Consider the following 23159-nt stretch of genomic DNA (forward strand, 5'->3'; position numbering starts at 1 on the left):
AGATAGAAGGGAGACGAAGTGGGGAGGAGGCAGCTTTGAGGAGGAGGGGGGAGGAGGCAGCTTTGAGGAGGAGGGGGGAGGAGGGAGAATTGGAAAGGAATGTTATGGGGGGAGATTTGAATGGGAGGGGTTGGGGGGGAGTTTTGAAGGGGAGGAGTGAGGGGGGAGTTTAGGAGGGGAGGGGCAAGGGGGGAGTTTAGGAGGGATGGGGCAAGCGGGAAGTTTAGAAGTGGAGGGGCAAGGGGGGAGTTTAGGAGTGTAGGGGCGAGGGGGGGATTTGGAGGGGAGGGGAAAGGGGGGAGTTTAGGAGGGGAAGGGCAAGGGGGAGTTCAGGAGTGGAGGGGCAAGGGGGGGGATTTGGAGGGGAGGGGCAAGGGGGGAGTTTAGGAGGGGAAGGGCGAGGGGGGAGTTCAGGAGTGGAGGGGCAAGGGGGGAGTTTAGGAGTGTAGGTGCAAGGGGGGGATTTGGATGGGAGGGACAACAGGGGAGTTTAGAAAGTGGATGATTAATGAAAGACGAACATTGAAAACAAATTGGGTTTGTTGTGATTTTCAAGTTAGCAATCCGAATCAGAACGATGGAGGAGGGCTGGAATGAATGTGAATTTAGACCATGTAGTGAGGGAGACGTATAAGATATTGAATTTCATTTTTTTGAAGTGGAATGAGTTGGAGAGGAAATTGAGAAAAGCCTTTTAAATAGGAAGAAATACAGCGTGTTGTAAAATACCACTGAGTAAAACACTGAAGGGGAAAGGTTAAACATATTTAAATAATATTTAAACAGAACCGTGAACAATCTTATATGCACAAAATACCAACGGGGGGAGAGCCGAGAGAGACCACCACGAGTCACGTGAACAGGGCAAACTGTGGATGGCAAGGAGATAATGGGGGCGGGGCGAACAGCACACCTGGACAGAAAATACTGGATGAGACAACAGTACACGTGGAGAAAGGAAAAAAAATGTTTTTGTTTTTTGTTTTTTTGGGGGGGGGTTGGGGGTGGGGATATAGAACGTGAGACAGAGTATTATGTTCGGGGTAGAAGGGAAAAAACTAAGTTAACAAACACCGACGGGGGTACAACTACAAGGCCGCACACGAGGAGCAGAACACGATTAATTAATTACGAGTTACAGGAAATTCAAACCAAAACTAACTATAATCAAACAATAACGCATGGACGATAAAATAACGAGTTGAAATTTGACAAACTATCTGGGGAAATGGGGGAGAAACACGTGGTTGAAGAACGAACGAACGAATAAGAATGAATAAATGAATGAGAACAGAGAAGGAAATGTTTTTTTTGTTTTTTTTTTAGTTGAGATTTACATAAGGAAGTACGCTATGGGGTGAAAAGACTGCGAAAACAGAGAACGAAAGTTATTGGATCACAAACGACGGACTGCTGAGAGAAAAACAAGGCCTCAAGGTTGTACAGTGTACACTGTACAAGGCCTCAAGACACGACACGAATTAACACGATTTTCAATACAGGTATGAAAGATTTGCACCGAAAATCTTCGTCGGGAGACAATATATACACCATAAAATAAATACAGTTGTAACGAAAATACAAATGGGAACAATTACTTAACTTCGATTTCGATGGATAGCGTGGAGAGCTGAGAATAAACGAACCCTCGCCAGATCATATCTGTGCAATTTCGCATTGATCCGTTTAGCAGTTGTGGAGAAAGATTTTAAAAATGTTTTCCTTAAATAAAAGATGGCCACCATACCACATGACTGATGACGTCATGGTTTGCAAGAAAATTTTCCCCATGGGTATTCGATCATACATATGAATTTTAAACATGACACTGAACAAGAACTCCAACAACATCACGAACATTGACATCCACATCAAACAGTTCAATATGATCAACACCTGTACCTGTACTGGCTGAATGTGTTCACCTGTCAATTTGTTTTTGAACTCGATACCCTGAGTCCTTGAATCATCCGCCATGTTTTGAAGGTGATGCTGGTATTCATGAGCTGGGGTCCGCACCGTGACTTTATCTTCAAACGTTCTCACGTGGCCATTGGAGTCCGACGGTATAGAGTGACGTATCTCTGTTTCTGATCCTGCCGAACTGTGCTACGGGTGGAAGAACAAATCCACACAACCGCACATCACATCACATCATCATCATGTCTGCACAACGATAACCAAACGTAAACGTAGAAATTGCCATCCTATTTCTACAGACATTTACCAAGTTATTTACCATGCATGTCATGAAGGGGTATTTGCACCTCACCTTTATTCCCAGCATAGGGCTGGGGTGGTGAGGATCACACACTCCGTTTTTACGTTACAGTAAATGTATGGCTCAGGTAACAGGAGCATCTAATCAGGTAAGGAGTGGATATCGGAAATTAATGGGAACACAAAGCCAAGAACATTTCTTCATTTGCTTTGTGAGATTTTCCTGGAGGGAAATATGATTTGTTACCTTTTAACAGGTGCACAAAACCTGGGGGGAGGGGAGTGAAACATCGAAAAGACGCTAAGGAAAAAATTTTAATAAAAATGGGGCCATCTATTTATTACGTACGCAAATATGGCAGAAGTCCCCCTCAACATATGGTCCATAAATGTGTGCATTCGCCCCCCAATCCTCCCACACTCCCCTATTGTTGTTCCCCTCTCTCCTGTTATCCTCCCTGCACTTATTTTTTCCATTTTTTTTTTCCAATTAGTCTCGCCTTCCCTGGTGCATATGTAATAGGCCGACATGGATGACCACTGTGAAGAAGATAGACAATAAAAATTATGTATAACAAGCAAGGCAGCTTGAGAGATGAGAGAGTGTGGGGGCAAAACATACAGGTAAGTTGAGAGGCAACAACCTCAAGGTGATCAAAGTGGTGCTAATAACAATAAATATTCATGAAGGATACGTTATTGTCCGCAATTGTTGTTAGCCCCCTGTGCGTCCGCCCATGCGTGCGTCCACAACCATATATCGGAAATGTAGGGACCAATTTTATTCATACTTGGCACAAAGACAAGATATGATGGTATACATATGCACATGTAATTAACTGATGTAATTGCACATCATTTTGTTTATCATTTGGTTTCGCGATGCGATCAAAGATGGCCGACTGGTGGCCATTTTAGTTGTAATGTTTAACACGCCCTCAAACTTTGCTCAGACATGCATTTATCGATGTTATTCAAACTTGGCACACAGACAAATGAATGATGGCTTACATAAGCATGTGATTTAATTCCAGATCAGATTCAAGATGGCCAACCTGCGGCCATTTTGTTACTTAAACGTGTCGCCAACAATTTATCGGACATGAATGGTCCCAATTTGTTCAAACTTGGCACAATCACAGTACATGAGGGCATACACATGCACCTCACTCGATTTTGCAATCTGATCAAAGATGGCTGACTGGTAGACTGGCGGCCATTTTAGTTGTAAAAAAAAAAACTCGGCATGGCACCCGTCCTCAACCATTTCTCGGACATGCATTTACCAATCTTGTTCAAACTTGGCACACAGAAAACGAATGATGGCTTACATATGCATGTCATTTTGTTTTGTAATCAGATATAAGATGGCCGACTGGTGGTCATTTTGTAACTAAAACGTGACCCCAACCTTTTCTCGGACATGCTTTTACCAGTCTTGATCAAACTTGGCAGACAGAAAACGAATGATGGCTTACATATGCACGTCATTTTGTTTTTTCGATCAGATCCAAGATGGCTGATTGGTGGCCATTTTGTTAATAAAACGTGACCCCAACCTTTTCTCGGACATGCTTTTACCAGTCTTGTTCAAACTTGGCACACTGAAAACGAATGATGGCTTACATATGCACGTCATTTTGTTTTGTGATCAGATCCAATATGGCCGACTGGCGGTAATTTTGTTACGAAAACGTGACCCCAACCATTTCTCGGATATGTATTTTGTTTTGTAATCCACCCAAAGATGGCCGCCTGATAGCATTTAACTCCATACAGAAAAATTACTAAAACCATGCGGACTATGACACTTTATGTCTTTTTCTCCTTGATTATTGAGGTTTAAAGTTTCGCAACTCCCTCCTTCTTTTCACTGACCGGTTCAAGGAAGCCTTTCTTGGTCCAGCTGAAAACGCCTCCAGTTCCCATGCGGATAAGACGGGGTGAAGTGGTTGGTGATAGGCTCGGTGATGTGCTGGGCGTTGGGCTAGGTGATTGGCTGTTGCTCCTTGGGAATGCACCTGTTGAGTGAGGTAGGCCCAGGCACAATGTGTTACTTTTATTAGAATGTAACACACCCACCTATTTGATATAAACAACAAAACAAAGATGATGGCATATTGTGAGGTTATCAAGAGTGGTCGATTTTATTGAAAATAAGTTAATTACATCATCCTCAGTTTATTAGCCACAGTTTGACTTAGGGAACGGGGGCTTATGGATTGGGTCTTGTCTGTCCATCCATCTGTCCGTGCGTTCATCCGCAGACATATATTGGACATGTACGGACCTTGGATATTCATACTTGGCACAAAGACAATACATGTTGGTATACATATGCTCATCATTTGGTTTGGTGGTGCGATCAAAGATGGCCGACTGGCAGCCATTTTAGATGTAAAAAACCCGATGTTAAACATATCTTCAACCATTTCTCGGATTTGCATTTACCGATCTTGTTCAAACTTGGCACAGAGACAATGAATGTTGGCTTATTTACACATACAAGTCATTCTTTTTTCGAGATCAGATCCAAGATGGCCGCCTGGCGGCCATTTTGTTGCTTAAACGTGTCCCCAACCATTTGTCGACATGCATGGACCAATTTTGTTCAAACTTGGCACAAAGACATTACATGAGAGCATGATCATTCATTCATTCATATACATATGCAGAAGATTTTGTTTTGTAATCTGACCAAAGATGGCCGACTGAGGGCCTTTAACTTCATACAGCAAAATTACTAATACAACGGGGTCTATGACATTTTATTTCGTTTCTCCTTGTTTGTGTTGGAGCATCCCTCAAAGTAAACGCATATCTCATACTTATACAATAAAGACATTTTGTACAACATTAGTCAATCTGTAAAGGCTAACCCCTGCTCTAGTGGGGAAAATGGCCTTAAAACGATCATTCATTCATATTAGTCAATCTGTACCACTTGCTGTAGAAAATAATCCAACATCTTACAATTAGACCAGTGTTTCTCCAACGGTGGGTCGTGACCCCCAAGGGGATCATGAGTGGGTTTACATGGGGGTCGCGAGGTGTCTGCGCTAAGTAGTTACACAAGTCCTAGTGATGTTCCCAACGATTTATCAATGTGAACTTGCATTATCAATTTTAGAAATTATCCAAACTAAAGCCAGAAACAGGCTGATCGATGTCGAGAGCGAGCTACCATGTTCGCTAAATTAGACGAGTCCCCAAATTGACATGTTGCGTGCAAAAAGGAAAGAAAAATGGCCCAGGTTACATCCTTTTACAACTCCTGTAGTCAGGGTTGGCACTAATTGCCCCAGCCCAGTTTTCCCCACCTGGGTTAAACCCCCTCCCCTCCCACTTGAATAAACCTAGTATTTACCCGGTAAAGTGTTTTTTTTTCAAAATCCCCATTTCTGTCCTTTTTGTCAACCCTTGTAGGGGACAACAGGGGGTCGTGGCAACCAAATAAGGACAGGTGGGTCATCTGATAAATCCGGCTGAGAAACACTGATTTAGGTGAACAGTGTTCGTGTGTTGCAAGCAAAAGGTTGTGTGTACGGATGTCACGATGGTCATTCAGAAGGTTTCCTGCTTGACCTACTTAATGAAATGCAAGAACACAACCAATTTAACAGATCAAAGGATTCAAAATGTGATGTTTATTTGTAAAACATATTTTTGTTATCCACACCAGAGGAGGGCGTGTTGTATTTGAGACCATTAGTCTGTCTGTCTGTCTGTTTGTCTGTTTGTGCATAATGCCACACAACGCCACCTAGTGGTAACAAGTATAGCACATAATCTTTTTTCAACTGAGTACCTCAATAAAGGATGAACTACAGTAATATGAATGCGAGTACATCTATAAATTATGTACTATTACAATGTGAGTATGTCCATAAAGTATGTACGATTACATTGTGAGTAAGGCCATAAAGTATGTACTATTACAATGTGAGTATGTCTCTTAAGTATGTACTCTTACAATGTGAGTACGTCTATAAAGTATGTACGACTACATTGTGAGTTTGTCTATAGAATATGTACTCTTAGGAATGTGAGTATGTCGATACAGTATGTACTATTACAATGTGAGAATGTCTATAAAGTATGTACGATTACAATGTGAGTATGATTATAAAGTATGTACTATTACAATGTGAGTATGTCTCTTAAGTATGTACTCTTACAATGTGAGTACGTCTATAAAGTATGTACGACTACATTGTGAGTTTGTCTATAGAATATGTACTCTTAGGAATGTGAGTATGTCGATACAGTATGTACTATTACAATGTGAGAATGTCTATAAAGTATGTACGATTACAATGTGAGTATGATTATAAAGTATGTACTATTACAATGTGTGTATGTCTATAAAGTATGTACAATTACAATGTGAGTACGTCTATAAAGTATGTACTATTACAATGCGAGTATGTCTATTAAAAAAAATTTTTTTTTTTTTTTTTTTGTTGTTTTGTATACTGAATCGAGGCTCGTGAAAGAGCTAACATTAACTTCACAAACAAATCGACCAGACAAACAAAATATATAAAAAGAGGGAGTGGAAGACAAGATGGGGAGAAAAGGGGAAGCACACACACACAACATCCGAGAGCAGGGAGATGTGTGGAAGGGAGAGGGCCCGGGGGGAGGAGGCGTGGGAAGGGGGGGAGGGGGAGGAGGGAGAAGTATAAAGCACAAGGACACCAAGGACTTCCAGGACAAAAGTTGGTATTTCAAAAAGTGGAATTGGGGTGAAATTAGCGGGGGTAGAAAAGATCAAGGTTTTGGATGGGGGAAGATAAGAGATGGTGGTGAACAGCTGTTTTAAAGACTTGGAGGGTGGAGTGGGATTGAAGAGAGTGAGGGAGTTTGTTCCAGAGGTGGGAGAAAAGAGGAATGAAGGAGTGAAGGTGAGCAGAGAGTCTTGATTTTGGCAGTTTAACCAAAAGAGGGTTGCAGGCAGATCTTGTGCGACCTGTAGGAATATTTGCGGGACAGAGCCCAGAGAGAGCTGGGGGGGCAAGGCCAGGGAGGAGTCGGCAGAAGACGGAAAGACCACCAACCTGCCTGCGGTGAGTGAGTGAGAGGCCCTTGGAGTTAGCTTCATCGCGGGAGATTCCAATGATTCTGAATGCTTTGGTTTCAACAGCGTGAAGGCGAGCTAGGTGTGAGGCAGGAGCACCAGCCCAGAGGGGAGAGCAGTATTCCATTGAGCTGCGGATGAAAGCCTTGTATGTGGTGAGGAGCTCAGGTGTGCCTAGGAATGACTTCGCACGACGGAGGATGCCCAGTCGGCGACTGGCTTTGGAGGCCAGATTGGAAATGTGGTTTTTCCAGGAAAGATCATGGCAGATAGTGAGCCCCAAAAGCTTGAGTGACAGAACTTCTTGGAGAGGATTATTCAGAAAGTGGATGGGAGGGTTGTCCAGTCGGTCTTTTCGGAGAGACATCGTAAGAGTGTGAGATTTGTCAGGATTGAAAGACATGTTCCACTTGTTTGCCCAGTCTGTGATTTTGTCAAGGTCTGCAGAGAGTGAGGAGGCTGCAGACTGCCGATCTGAGGGATGAAGAATGGAGCGACAGAGAGTAGAGTCGTCAGCAAAGAGATAGAGAGGATTTTCAAGAGAGTCAGAGAGATCATTGATGAAGACCAGAAAAAGCACAGGGCCCAGAACACTGCCTTGGGGAACTCCAGCCTGAACAGGAAGAGGAGATGAGAGAAACCCATTCAGGGCCACACGTTGACTACGACTAGAGAGGAAGTCCGCCAGCCATGCGTGGAGATTTCCATGGATACCAAAAGAGGAGAGTTTGGTGAGCAGAGCGGGGTGCCAGACCGTATCGAAGGCACGTGATATGTCAAGGGAGACTGCTCTAATTTCCTGTTTGGCATTGAGGACCTCCATCCATTGTTGAGAAAGCAGAAGCAGCATGTCCAGAGTGGAGTGTCCAGGTCTGAAACCAAATTTATGATCAGAGATCAAGCCATTGGAGAAGAGGAAAGATTTCATATCTGAAGCAATGATGGATTCCATGACTTTGCTGATAATTGGGAGAAGGCTGATTGGTCTGTAGTTGCTGGGATCTGTTTTTGCACCTTTTTTGTGCAAAGCGGTGATGTTGGCAGATTTCCCAGCAGATGGAAGATGACCTTGAGCAAAAGAGAGGGTGAAGAGAACAGAGAGGGGGAGTGAAAGAGCGGAAGAACATGATTTTAGGACCCGTGGGCTGATGCCGTCAGGTCCAGTTGCAGAATCAGAGTCGAGGGTTGACAGAAACTTTTCCACCTTGTCAGGAGGAAAGGACACAGAGTCCAGGAGCAGCTGGGTACGACTGGGTACGGTGGGTACAGAGAGGGATGGGTTTGGGACACAAGATTTAGAGGCAAACACAGAGTTGAGGCATTCAGCTTTTTCACGTGCGGAGTCAGCCGTGTGGCCATTTAAGGTGAGGGAGGGGATGGAGGGGGAACAAACTCCAGAAACAGATTTCACCAGACGCCACCAGGATTTGGAAGAGGGAGACAGATAAGAGAGTTCGGTCCTGAGGACGGAGAGATATTGTTTCCTGGCTCTCCTGAGGGTGGACACACACTTGTTTCGGGCTTTGTGAAAGGAAATGAGATTTCCTTCCGTTGGATTTGCATTCCAGGAGACGAAAGCTCCTCTGGGGAAAGACTCGCCCAGTCGGGCAGCGACAGGTAGCCCCTGCTTGTACACATATATTGTGATTCCGGTGTGATCTAATTTTGTTTATCCATAAAGGAGCCATGTATTTATAACCTGCCGGGAGCAGAAGGTGGGGGTGAGGGAGGGATGTAAGTTGCTTACCAGGTGCACTCACATTGTAAAGTATGTACTATTACAATGTGAGTATGTCTATAAAGTATGTACTATTACAATGTGAGTATGTCTACAAAGTATGTACTATTACAATGTGAGTATGTTTATAAATAATGTACTATTACAATGTGAGCATGTCGAAAAGTATGTGCAGTTACAATGTGAGTATGTCTAAAGTTTGCACCATTACAATGTGAGTATGTCTATAAAGTATGTACTATTACAATGTGAGTATGTCTATAAAGTATGTACTATCACAATGTGAGTTTGTCGATAAAATAACATGTACTATTAAGAATGTGAGTATGTCTATAAAGTATGTACAATTACAATTTCAGTATGTCTATAAAGTATGTACTATTACAATGTCAGTATGTCTATTAAGTATGTACTATTACAATGTGAGTAAGTATGTACTATTACAATGTGAGTAAGTATCTACTATTACAATGTGAGTTTGTCAATAAATAATGTATTATTACAATGTGAGTGTGTCTATAAAGTATGTGCAGTTACAATGTGTGTATGTCTATAAAGTATGTACAATTACAATGTGAGTATGTCTATAAAGTATGCACTATTAAGAATGTGAGTATGTCTGTAAAGTATGTACTATTACAATGCGAATATGTCTATAAAGTATGTACTATTACAATGTGAGTATGTCTATAAAAAATGTACTATTACAATGTGAGTATGTCTATAAAAAATGTACTATTACAATGTGAGTATGTCTATAAAGTATGTACTATAACAATGTGAGTATGTCTATATATAATGTACTATTACAATGTGAGTATGTCTATAAAGTATGTACTATTACAATGTGAGTATGTCTACAAAGTATGTACTATTACAATGTGAGTCTGTCTATATATAATGTACTATTACAATGTGAGTACGTCTATATAGTATGTACTATTACAATGTGAGTCGTCTATAAAATATGTACTATTAGGAATGTAAGTAAAAATGAATGAATGAATGATCGTTTTAAGGCCATTTTCCCCGCTAGAGCGGGGGTTAGCCTTGCGGGCCCCATGACAATCATGGTTCCCTGTTTGAGGCAATGTTTTTATGGGTGGATGCCCTTCCTGACGCCAACCCTTGGTCGCCTCTTACGATGCGCAGGGATACGGTGCACCTATTCTAAACCGGGGTACACACCGGGAAATGTGAGTATGTCTATAAAATACATAACATACGTACATCAATAAAATACAAACAATTGGAACGTGAATCTAGACCATCGAAGGTCTGTTTGCCCCCTGTATGAACAAAAACCTACGTCATCAATGCAATGTCTACACACCACACCAACATAAACACACCAGCACACAAAATACACCACACAAAACAAGTCCCGGATAGGGTCTGCAATCTCCATAAAAAAGAATATAAATGTCAACAGGAGTCAGTCAATGGAGTTTTGAAAAATGGAGAAAACCGAAATCAGAGCAGTAGTACGGGCTCCGCTCCATTCCATAAGAGAGAGTTGACACCAAAGGAAATCCATGAGGACGTGATGGAAAACATTGGGGCTGGGGTTGGGGGCAACGGCGGGATTGATGCCCCTTCATAGGCCACTGTAACTGAATCTGGGCTGGATCATTGCACTCCATCCTCAGCGGATCACAGGGCATGATGAAGTTTTCAGAAAGATGGATGCCCAAAATATTGACCGATGATAAGAAGAGAGCTCGACTTGACATTCCCAGGGAACCTCTTAAGGGGTTTCAAGCAAACCTAGAGAACTTCACGAGCAAGCCTGTGACTCAGTATGAATCATGGTTTCAGCACTTTGTTCCTGAGACCAAACAGCAGCACATGCAGTTGAGGCACCCGCACTCTCCATCCATCCACTCAGAAGTTCAATAAGAAGACACCAGCTCGAAGGATCATGACCACTGTTTTCTGGGACATCGAAGGGGTGATCATGATAAACTCTCCAAAGAGGCGAGACCATCAATTTGCATCATGCAAAACCATGCTGATGAATTGTGACGGTTGTGAGAAACAAAAAGTTCAGTTGAGGAGTGTTGCTTCTCGTGGACAACGCATCATCCATCCCACATGGACCAGGTTGTAGCTTTGAACTGCTGACTCATCAAGTAGATGCACCAGTTAATGCTCCCTCAAGCTTATACCTGCTCCCCAAGTTGAAGGAATGGCTTTGTGGGAAGAACTTTGAGGATGACGGTGACGACGATGTGATTGCAGTGGTCGAGGTGTTTATCAACAATAATGTATACAAACCAAGCTGCAGCAATGCTGGACCAAGTATAATCAATTCAAGAGGGACAATTGAAAGCAAATGATGTTGCTTAAGATGTCCGGCTAGAAAAGTTGTGAACACGCCTCGTACATTGGGCTAAGACGCTCTAAGTCCTAGTGTTTGTGTGTTTGTTTACACGTGTGTACGTTATTATTTCATGGCCGAACCACCTGTAGCACCTAAAGACCCCAAATTTTGGGTGGAAGTACTTCATAATGTGGGCAAGGTTTTAAGCTGCCGCACATTGGCCTTGTTGATAGTTTTGAGGCCACCAAAGGCCACTGCAAAGTGCAGATTGGAATGTGGGGTCAGGTAGTGATTTCTCCAGCCCGCAGGTAAAAGGTAACCACCATGAGGCCAATAACTACATGGCTTTTCAATGTCCAGCAGGAACCAAAACCACCTCTGGGGAAAGACTCGCCCAGTCGGGCAGCGACAGGTAGCCCCTGCTTGTACACATATATTGTGATTCCGGTGTAATCTAATTCTGTTTATCCACAAAGGAGCCATGTATTTATAACCTGCCGGGAGCAGAAGGTGGGGGTGAGGGAGGGATGTAAGTTGCTTACCAGGTGCATACAATGGGGTGGGGAAGATGGAGGTCCATATTCTTGGTATCGGGGCTGTTTATCGTGAACCACAAGTGGTAAACATTTCAATGGCTAAGAACCAATCCAGTGCAGACCATTACTCCGTGACAGGGAAATTTAACCCCTAAGCAGTGAATCGAACCAACATCAGTGAGGGCAACACAAGAAGGCTTTAACAATTTGGTCACTGAGCATCACTGAGCAGGTCTGGTGGAGGAGAGGGGAGGACCAAATTTGCTCCACATTTGTGTATGGTACGTAATAAAGAGATGGTCCCTTAAAAATAGTACAGGTATGTAAAGCCTAATGTTTGCAAATTAGACTGAAATGGTTGCGACAAACCTCCCTGTCAAATGCGTGCTCCGACATGCAGCACCTCTTCTGCACGTTGTTAATAAGGGTGTTAAAACTCAAGGTGTTCGTGTGGACAACAAAAGACAAGGTAAATATCGCAGTTAGACGCGGGAAGGTATTACACACACAATGGAAAAAAAACATACATTTAAAAATGACATTTAAATAACATTAAAAAAAACCTACACAAAACTTACCTTCCCCCATCCAAAACCTTGATCTTTTCTACCACCACTAATTCACCCCAGATACTTTTTTTTTTTTTTTTTGTGTAATTCCAACTTCATTCCTGGAAGTCCTTGCAGTGTTCATATGTTTTATACCTCTCCCACCTCCCCCAAAGCCCTCCCCCTCCCACATTTCTACCGATGTCCCTGCTCTCAAATGTTGTGTTTGTGTTCTTCCCCCTCTCTCCCCATCTTGTCTGCCGCTCCCCTTATTTTTTGTGTTTTGTGTGTCGGTTTGACTTTTTGTGTGATTAATATTAGCTCTTTCACGAGCCTCGATCTTGTATACAAAAAAAACAAAAAAAAAACGAAAATTGTCTTGGATCCCAGATCAGGTAGCACAGAAATTGTCTATAACGTGAAGATTTGAACCAAAGGGACAATTGTTACCTCCGAGGAAGTCTCTGCTGAGGCTGCGTCGCCTGAAGGCACCACTAATGGCCTCCTCCAGGTGCTGTTCTGAAACCTGCCCTCGAAAGGTAAAACATCGGATTAGACGTCAAAGACTTCAAGAGTAAGAGGTCCAGTTACAAACTGGCAGTTCACCATAATAAAGGTAACACTTTATGTCTTTAACCAGCTATGGAGGTAACAGCCTCTTATGATAACAAAAGTGTTCCCCTGCTGTATTGTGAAGTACTTAATGTCCATCTCATGCCTCAAGACTCCACCATGAATCACATCAACTACCCACAGGTGTTTCTGTGACGAGGTGCTCGAACACAAAACCCTCTTCACCCGCTAAATGAGCGAAAAGCATGTCGTGTTGAATGGAAAGAATCCATGTTTTGATAAAAACAAAAACACAAAAAAAAACAAGTACAGATACATTCGAAGTACAGCACCCCAATGCCAAATAAATAAATAACATATCCTCCAGCACGTGGCACAGAGAGACTGTATTGGGAGGGAGAGGTATACAATAATTGATTGATTAATTGCATAATTAAAATAAACAAATAGTAATCGTAAAATAATTCAATTATCAATCAAGTGGCAAATAGAACACCTAAACCACCGCCGTTTCATCTGAATCTGTACCTTTAAAAAATAAATTAAGCAATTAATTTAATAATTAAATAAATGATCGATCAATTGATTAATCAATAAATCAAAAATATCCTTTATAGCCACATCACTTGGTCACTGTCATGTCTGAATATCAACTTCCAAGCTCAAAAGGTGCCCGAGATATCGCCCAGATGAGAAAGAAAATAAATAAGTGATTAATAATGAAAATAAATCTATATTATAAAACAGCAGCGTCCGTCCATCCATCCGTCCTGACACGACTCCCTCAGTTTTGGGGCTAGCTCTGCCAAACCTCCTGTGGAACGTTTTGGGGTCCCGGCGGATGTTGTAAGGTAGGTAGGTAGGTATGAGGTTTCACAAACTCCTCAATAAAATTATGATTTTGAAATTGGCTCGATACGGAACTGCTCCCGAATCCGGAAGTGGACAGATGACGACAATGGGCTGTTTGATATCTCAATAAAATCCTGATTTAACACAGTTTTTTTGTTGTAGTATTAATGTATGATTGGAATGATGCTGTTTGGAATGAAAATAGAGATATTGAGGTTAAATATGAATGAGTAAATGATGGGAGGGGTTCAACTTTCTAACCGTGACATTCGCGGATTCGCCATATGCAGATTCGCCATTGACTGGGGATAGAACCATTCACATGGGGTACGTTGTTTGCCCAAGCCCTTCACGAACCTGCTGTCAATGCCTAACATTCGACTGAAGGTGGCACAAGTGTGTGGAATTTATTAGTTCATCTTTTCCTATTCGCCATTTCCATTTGGTGGCTTTTGGCTTCCCATCCGTGCATCGCCAGTAAATGATAATCGTAGAATAACATTATTAATCAAATGGCTAATAAAAGTACTTACAAAATCAATAATAATTAAATAATTACAGGGCAATCGGATGAAAATTGACGATTTTATGTGACGCTGACCTTTGACCTTTTGACTTTTTGACAAAATTATTAACTTGCCTGCTCCATATTCTCATAATAAAGCTTTGTTGAAAATGTGATGACAAAACTCAAATGGTAAATTTAAATTTCAGGTCAATTGGATGAAAATTGATGATTTTAGGTGATGCTGACCTTTAACCTTTGGAGCATTTGCCAAAATTATTAATTTCCCTTCTCCGTATTATCATAATAAAGCTTCGGTGAAAATTTGATGACAATAGCTCAAATGGTAAAAAAAATTTATGGCCCAGAGAAACAGACACACAGACAGACACACAGACAGACACACAGAAGTGATTGCAAAACCCCATCTCCTGCTGCCCAGGGGATGGGCTAACAAGAAAACAAACGGAATGAGTACTCCCTTTGAGCGCGCATCATCACTGGGCACCCTTCGGTGATGGCAATGACGTCATGCAACGCCTGGAGATGGAATAGGGAAAGAGCGGTGTCCAATAAAAATAAAAGCATATGGAAAATTACCTGCAAACTCCTTACAGTTTACAAAGCCATTCACAGGTAGCACAATGGAGTATTGCTCTACCTTATTGGCTGGTGCTCCTATATCCCCCCTCTCAATCGTGGATGCTGTAAAGTCCAAAAGCATCTCCCATCAAGAAGTCGAGCCACAGGGCCTTCAGTTCTTTCACCAGAGACATGTTGGTGACTTCTTATTTTTCTATTTAATCTCACATGTAGTTTTGCATCCCTTGCCATTATAAACCCCAACAGGACAAACACCTTTTTGCAGCAACCCCCCCCCCCCCCCCCGGCCCCCACTTGTCAACCTTCCAAAGTTAAGACTCTCTGTTCACCTGCAGTATTTTGCTCTTTTATATCACCTGTAGAAACACTTTGCAGTGTGTGTCCAACCATCATCTTCCCTCCTGGACTTCAAAGTTGCAGATCAGCACACACACTGGAAAATTTCCAAATTTCTGCCCTAACTATGGCAGAGGGATGGAAAACCACCCAGCATGACCCTGGCCTAGAAACTGCTTCAGCAGAACCAACGCCTCGTCACAGAGTATGGACCCTGGCCTAGAAACTGCTTCAGCAAACCCAACGCTCCGTAACAGAGTATGGTACACCACATCAGAAATCTCTTCTTCATACCCATCTCATACTTCCAGACTTTTCAAACTTGTCTCCAAAGTCTGCAGCTTCCTCAATGCCCTCCCATGTCATAGTCATATGAATGTAAACTCTTCATGTGTTTTTTTGTTTGTTCCATGAGCCTCCACTGTGTGTAAAGGGCCTTCACAATAATGGTCTACAATGATAATTTCCAATTTTGGCATTTGCAACTAACCAGATGCTCAATGTGTGCTGACCTTGGGATCCGGGTGACGACTCACGACAATGCTGACCGGTCCAGGGCCGCACGCGCTGAGGACGCCATGTGCATGACCGAGGGAAGAACGACGCAGGTCAATTGACTCCACCTCCAGTAGCTGGTCTCCACGACTAGATAACACGCACCAAGAGCAGACATGCCATCTGTACCCAAAAAGCACCGTCACCGCAATCTCGTTACATTACGCGGGCCTGACGGGTCACCTGAGGCGTCCGTCGAGCTTGGCCACGGAACCCGGCGCCAGGCTGTGGACAAAGATGCTGGACTGGCCCGTGACCAGTGGGACGCAACACTCCACGATGCCGAGGCCCACACCTGGCTCTGAAAGGAAAGATAAAAAAGGTACACACTGGTTACTATAGTCACGACATCATTTGTTCAAACCTTAATAGCCGTGACCTCGCAAAGGCCTCTCATGAATGAAAGCTAAGACCATCGGAAACTAGGCCCAATTTGGTCATTCTGTAATGGCGGACGACGCCATGGAAATTTGTCCTTCAACAATTTGTTTAGTTCCTCAAAAAGCAAACCTGAGTAATTCAAATAAATATTAACTTTAAATCACACACCTAAGGCCATGCTGAACCAGCCGCAGGGTAAGGAATACACTGGGTGGTTTGCCATTGCTTTCACCAGATCAGCCAGCAAACCATCACACAGCAGCATGCATACTCCTTTCAAATAAAATGTCGAACCTTTTAACATCAGCCAGCAAATAATGAAATATATATATATACAAAATGGCGGCGCGCATCGACGCAGCGGCCTCTCCGGATCCGGAAGAAACGGTGCTAAATGTGCTAAATGTTGTTTCTCGGTCAAATGTTTCGAGATATAAGTGCATCAGGAACACCCGTGCACGTGTCTACGAACCACCAGATCTTGTTGGAAATCGGAAAACGGCGCTCGTCTTACCTACCAGCCAATTATTCCGACGGAGGAGCTGTGTGGCCTTGGCTTGCTACGTGAAGCAGGCCCCGAGACCGCAACGAGACCGCAACGAGACCGCAACGAGAACGCAACGAGACCGCAACGAAAACGAGAACGAAACGAGAACCAAACGCGAACGAGAGTAAACGGAAGCACGGCAAGCGGCCCGGAATCCATGCTCGGCTAAAGGCTAACTCCAACAGACCGGCTCTCCCGTCCATTCTACACTCCAATGTTCGTTCCTTGGATAACAAACAGGACTACCTCAGATTACAACGAACTACCCAGCGTGAGATGAAGGACTGCTGCGTTTTTATTTTTACAGAAACGTGGCTCCATAACAACATCCCTGATACGGCCATTCAACTAAACGGGCTAAACCTCCTTCCGTGCGGTAGTCCGGCAGCTAAGCTAAATATAGCATAACAATTGTGCATTTTGTGAGGAAAGCACCAAATTTGGCACACCAGTAGACTATCATATTATGAAAAGATCTGGATATTGGGCCATCTCAGATTCAGAGATTTGATTTTTGCAAGATTTGCTGATTTTGCAGATTTGCAAGCCGAGATTGCAACGCCAGGGACGGCCGACTCCTTCCTGCGAGCTGCCCACGTCACCGCACAAGAAGAGCTCATCAAATCACTGCAGCGGCACTGCACATCCTGCAACACCGTGCGAATGAACGCCACTGTATGACGTATGCTGATGATGCAGAAGACCTGCCTGAGTTCGAACACTGCTGTCACCAGAGAGGAGAAGACATTCCCAACTTTCAGTACTGGGCAACTGTGCTGGAACTAGAGATGTTGGTACTGGTCTACGTGCGTTCTCTGCGGCAGGCTTCATTCACGATGTACCTTGATGCCCTGACGGAACTGGTCCCATGCCTTAGACCACACACACTATGCCAGGTGGGTCCCTGTTCACCTGAGGGACATGGTTGCACTCCCAATGAAGCACCCAGATGTAGCCAGAGAATTCAGGGCTGGCAACTTCACTGTACAGAAGACAAAGAAGGTGTTCTCTTCGATCCCAATCGAATCGAAATCTTGCAAAAATCAAATCTCTGAATCTGAGATGGCCCAATATCCAGATCTTTTCATAATATGATAGTCTACTAGTGTGCCAAATTTGGTGCTTTCCTCACAAAATGCACAATTGTTATGCTAAGTTGCCCCACTACGGGGGAAGTTTTAAATTAATGTCCGGTAAGACCCGTGGAGGTGGTTTGTGTGTTTGTATTAACAAAGATTGGTGCGAAAACGCTACGGTAGTCTTGAGCTACTGCTCATCGCTGGTGGAGTCCTGACGGTTAAGCATCGGCCCTACTATCTGCCCAGGTTATTACCACCATTGTTATCGTGGCTGTGTATATCCCTCCCAGCACCAACTCTAAGGAGGCACTGTGTGTACTCCATGGAGCCATTAGGCCATGGGCCAGGTAGGGTCCATCTGCATCCCCCGCCCCCCCCCCCCCAAAACCCTCCGACCCCATGTTTTTCTGGACCATTGGGGTCCCCTGAAGTGGAAATCAACTGGTAACAGTTAATAAACTGGGACTCACTGTCCATTTTGGACCCATATTTGATGGAACCCCCAAAACACAGATTTTGTCATCGATGTCGCGCCATATTCAACGCTCTTATTTATTTCAGTGTCTGTGATGGTTAATATTGCTCCATAGCACAAGTTTATATATCAAAAGAAAACTGATCATCTACTTATCATAATAAAATATCTATATGACAGATTTAAGGGTAACCTGGTTGGCATAACTGGGGTTGAATAGCGGTACCCCATTTTTTCCTAACGTAATGCGGAATCGACTAAATATTTCAGTTTAAATATATAATATGGGTTGAAAATACCTGATATGCATAAATATATATTTTACTATCATTGTACATTATCTCAGCTTTCATTTGATACCATAAAGGCATAAACTATCCCAAAGCACCCAGACCCGTTTTGATACATCATGTCGAAGATACTACCGGTTCGTGGAAAAATGGTCGTCTGGTACCGGTATTAAGGTTCTTTTCTCAACCATCGAAGAAGCGCTATTTAAACGTACAAATTTCATTCATAATCACATTCCCCTGTTCACCATGCCTCCCAAGACATAAGGAAGTCCAAGCAGCTTAATTATAACAAAGGTTTCATTTTCATCTGCACAGTTTTAGGTTACCCATTTGAACCCACCGAACAGTATTGTCATATTCATAAATGTAGAAAACTTCCAAATTTTAATGTAAGTTTGAAAATTTCACTGGAAACTATTTTATTTGCCCGATAAGACACAAATTTATTCCCCTAGTTATACAAAGAGCCCCAAATATCCTAACAATATTAATACTCCGTTTATATCCACCAGTTAAACACGTCATATCCTGTGAAGTAATAGTTGTAATAACTGTATTTAATATTCAACTAACACAAACAATCGAATGTTGATGACAGTGACAGTGATTGTGATGAGTAATGTCTCTTTGGTCGAATGTGTAGGGACATTCATGCAAAAGGCACAGCCCGACTAGGCTTATTGTCCCCCGTCGCACCATGGAGCGAAAGGGGGACTATGGTTTTCCCCTCCGTCCGTCCGTGCGTGCGTGCGGGCGGGCGTGCGTGCGTGCGTAAGCAACGACCGAATTATAATTTGGTGTGTGGGTGCAACCCACGTCAAAATCCAAGATGGTCGCCGCCATGTAAGTCTGAACCTTGTGAGCGGAATATCTTGAAAAATAAGCGAAGTACCAACTGCTAATCTGGCGTGTGGGTGTATCTAGGAATAAGGAAGAACGCCATTGAAAATTGGGTCGCCACGTCAAAATCCAAGATGGCCGCCACCATGTATGTGTCTGAACCTTGTGAGCGAAATATCTTGAAAAATAAACGAACTACCAACTTCTAATCTGGTGTGTGGGTGTATCTACGCATAAGGGAGAACGCTATTGAAAATTGGGTCGCCACGTCAAAATCCAAGATGGCCGCCTTGCGTCTTCCACTTTGTCAACTCGCATCACTTCACCAACGGGGGACCGAGGCGTAACACTTGTTTCATATAAACTTGACATGTGTCAAATTCTGTTCTTCACAGTGTTAATGAAAGTTTTTATCACCATGATGATGACATGAATCCAATTTGATTGTTTGTGTTAGTTGAATATTAAATACAGTTATTACAACTATTACTTCACAAGATATGACGTGTTTAACTGGTGGGCATAAACTCAGTATTAATATTGTTAGGATATTTGGGGCTCTTTGTATAACTAGGGGAATAAATTTGTGTTTTATACGGCAAATAAAATAGTTTCCAGTGAAATTTTCAAACTTACATTAAAATTTGGAAGTTTTCTACATTTATGAATATGACAATACTGTTCGGTGGGTTCAAATGGGTAACAAATTGGTAACAGAATCATTGGAATCTCCCGCGATGAAGCAAACTCCAAGGGCCTTTCACTCACTCACCGCAGGCAGGTTGGCGGTCTTTCCGTGTTCTACCGACTCCTCTCTGGCCTTGCCCCCCCCCCAGCTCTCTCTGGGCTCTGTCCCCCAAATATTCCTACAGGTCGCACAAGATCTGCCAGCAACCCTCTTATGGTTAAACTGCCAAAATCAAGACTTTCTGCTCACCTTCACTCCTTCATTCCTCTTTTCTCCCGCCTCTGGAACAAACTCCCTCACTCTCTTCAATCCCACTCCACCCTCCAGGTCTTTAAAACAGCTGTTCACCACCATCTCTTATCTTCCCCAATCCAAAACTTTGATCTTTTCTACCCCCGCTAATTTCACCCCAAATCCACTTTTTTGAAATACCAACTTCTGTCCCGGAAGTCCTTGGTGTCCTTGTGTTTTATACTTCTCCCACCCCCCCCCCCCTTCCCACGCCTCCTCCCCCCAAGCCCTCTCCCTCCCACACATCTCCCTGCTCTCAAATGTTGTGTTTGTGTGCTTCCCCTTCTCTCCCCATCTTGTTTTCCGCTCCCTCTTTTTGTATATTTTGTTTGTCTGGTTGATTTGTTTGTGAAGTAAATGTTAGCTCTTTCACGGGCCTCGATTCAGTATACAAAAAAACAAAAAAAAACAAAAAAAAACTAAAACTGTGCAGATGAAAATAAAATCTTTGTTATAATTAAACTGCTTGGACTTCCTTATGTCTTGGGAGGCATGGTGAACAGGGGAATGTGATTATGAATGAAATTTGTACGTTTAAATAGCGCTTCTTCGATGGTTGAGAAAAGAACCTTAATACCGGTACCAGACGACCATTTTTCCACGAACCGGTAGTATCTTCGACATGATGTATCAAAACGGGTCTGGGTGCTTTGGGATAGTTTATGCCTTTATGGTATCAAATGAAAGCTGAGATAATGTACAATGATAGTAAAATATATATTTATGCATATCAGGTATTTTCAACCCATATTTTATATTTAAACTGAAATATTTAGTCGATTCCGCATTACGTTAGGAAAAAATGGGGTACCGCTATTCAACCCCAGTTATGCCAACCAGGTTACCCTTAAATCTGTCATATAGATATTTTATTATGATAAGTAGATGATCAGTTTTCTTTTGATATATAAACTTGTGCTATGGAGCAATATTAACCATCACAGACACTGAAATAAATAAGAGCGTTGAATATGGCGCGACATCGATGACAAAATCTGTGTTTTGGGGGTTCCATCAAATATGGGTCCAAAATGGACAGTGAGTCCCAGTTTATTAACTGTTACCAGTTGATTTCCACTTCAGGGGACCCCAATGGTCCAGAAAAACACCGGGTCGGAGGGTTGTGGGGGTAGGGGGCGGGGTGCAGATGGACCCTACCTGGCCCATGGCCTACATCAGCGAACTGCAGACTGCAATCCCCGATGGCTTTTTTTTATTGCCGCTGGGAATTTTAACCACGCAAATCTCAAGTCGGTTCTCCCTAAATTCCATCAATATGTTAATTTTGCAACTGGAGGGGTGAACACATTGGCCTAGTTTACGCGACCATTCGTGATGCACACACGGCTGTACCCCGTCCCCATCTTGGCTACTCAGACCACATCTCTGCTATGCTAATCCCAGCATGCAGACCGTTGCTTAAACGTGCCAAGCCGGTTCTGAAACAGACCAGAGTGTGGCCAGTGGGAGCTACCTCAGCATTACAGGACTGTTTCGACCACACAGATTGGAGTATGTTCGAGGAGGCTGCTACCGATGGTCATCTCACTAACTTGGAGGAGTATGCAGCATCTGTGACTGGTTACATCAGTAAGTGCATTGATGACGTCAATGTCTCCAAGTCCATCATTACACGAGCCAACCAGAAGCCATGGATGATTACAGGGGTCCGTGCGCTGCTGAAAACCCGTGATGCTGCCTTCAAATCAGGTGACAAGGCAGCCCTCAGAACAGCGAGGGCCAACCTGCCCCACGCCATTAGGGAGGCAAAGCGCACGTATGCACGGAAAATCCATGGCTATTTCCGAGACATCAGAGGCATGCGCATGTGGTTGGGCATTCAGGCCATCACCGATTACAAGACCACACCACATGCCTGCGATAGTGATGCCTCCCTCTTGGATTTGCTGAATGATTTATATGCACGGTTTGATCCGTTGAACGACATGCCCGCGAGGAGGACCACCCATCCTCCCGATGATCAGGTACTCTGTCTGTCTACAGCTGACGTTAGGAGAACCCTATCTCGAGTCAACCCACGCAAGGCTGCTGGACCTGACAGTTTACCCTACCCGGTCGTGTGTTCAGGGAATGTGCAGACCAGCTAGCAGACGTCCTCACAGACATCTTCAACATTTCCCTGAGCCAGGTGGTTGTCCCAGCATGCTTTAAGGCCACCACCATCATACCAGTGCCAAACAAGTCAACAGTGTCTTGCCTTAATGGCTATCGCCCCGTGGCACTCACATCAATTATTATAAAGTGCCTCGAGAGGCTAGTCATGGGCCACATGAAAACCAGACTCCAACTCACTAGACCCCCTCCAGTTTGCATATCGTCCTAACCGGTCTACTGAGGATGCCATATCCTCTGCCTTTCAGCTGGCCCTGTCTGTCTCACCTGGAAAACAAAAACACTCATGTAAGAATGTTGTTTATTGATTTCAGTTCAGCATTTAATACAATTATCCCCCAGAAGTTGATAGGGAAGTTGGGCCTGTTGGGCCTGAACACCTCCCTCTGTAATTGGATCCTGGACTTCCTGACCGAGAGACCTCAGACAGTCCGGATCGGAAATATCTCCGGCCTCACCGCACTGAGCACCGGTGCCCCCCAGGGCTGTGTGCTCGGTCCACTGCTGTTCACATTGCTGACTCATGACTGTTCTGCCAAGGACAGTTCAAATAATATCATCAG

The 23159-nt window shown here is 43.5% G+C and overlaps 1 protein-coding gene across 3 annotated transcripts in view; it reads right to left on the reverse strand.

Annotated features, from left to right (window-relative positions):
- LOC137420591 (uncharacterized) overlaps window positions 1-23159 on the reverse strand; it is a 61374-nt gene that overhangs the window by 30037 nt on the left and 8178 nt on the right. For all 3 annotated transcript variants that reach the window (XR_013622514.1, XM_068105781.2, XM_068105780.2), the window contains exons 2-6: window positions 16053-16170; window positions 15827-15959; window positions 12896-12971; window positions 4099-4241; window positions 1926-2109 (exon numbers count right to left, since the gene is read on the reverse strand). Coding sequence is in view for 2 of the 3 variants with exons in the window: in XM_068105781.2 (XP_067961882.2) it covers window positions 1926-2109; window positions 4099-4241; window positions 12896-12971; window positions 15827-15959; window positions 16053-16170 (654 nt within the window). In the remaining variant the exon portion in view is untranslated. The remainder of the gene's footprint in view (window positions 1-1925; window positions 2110-4098; window positions 4242-12895; window positions 12972-15826; window positions 15960-16052; window positions 16171-23159) is intronic.

Source organism: Myxine glutinosa, chromosome 2, assembly GCF_964187855.1.
Source record: "Myxine glutinosa chromosome 2, kmMyxGlut1.1, whole genome shotgun sequence".
NCBI classification, from domain to species: domain Eukaryota; kingdom Metazoa; phylum Chordata; class Myxini; order Myxiniformes; family Myxinidae; genus Myxine; species Myxine glutinosa.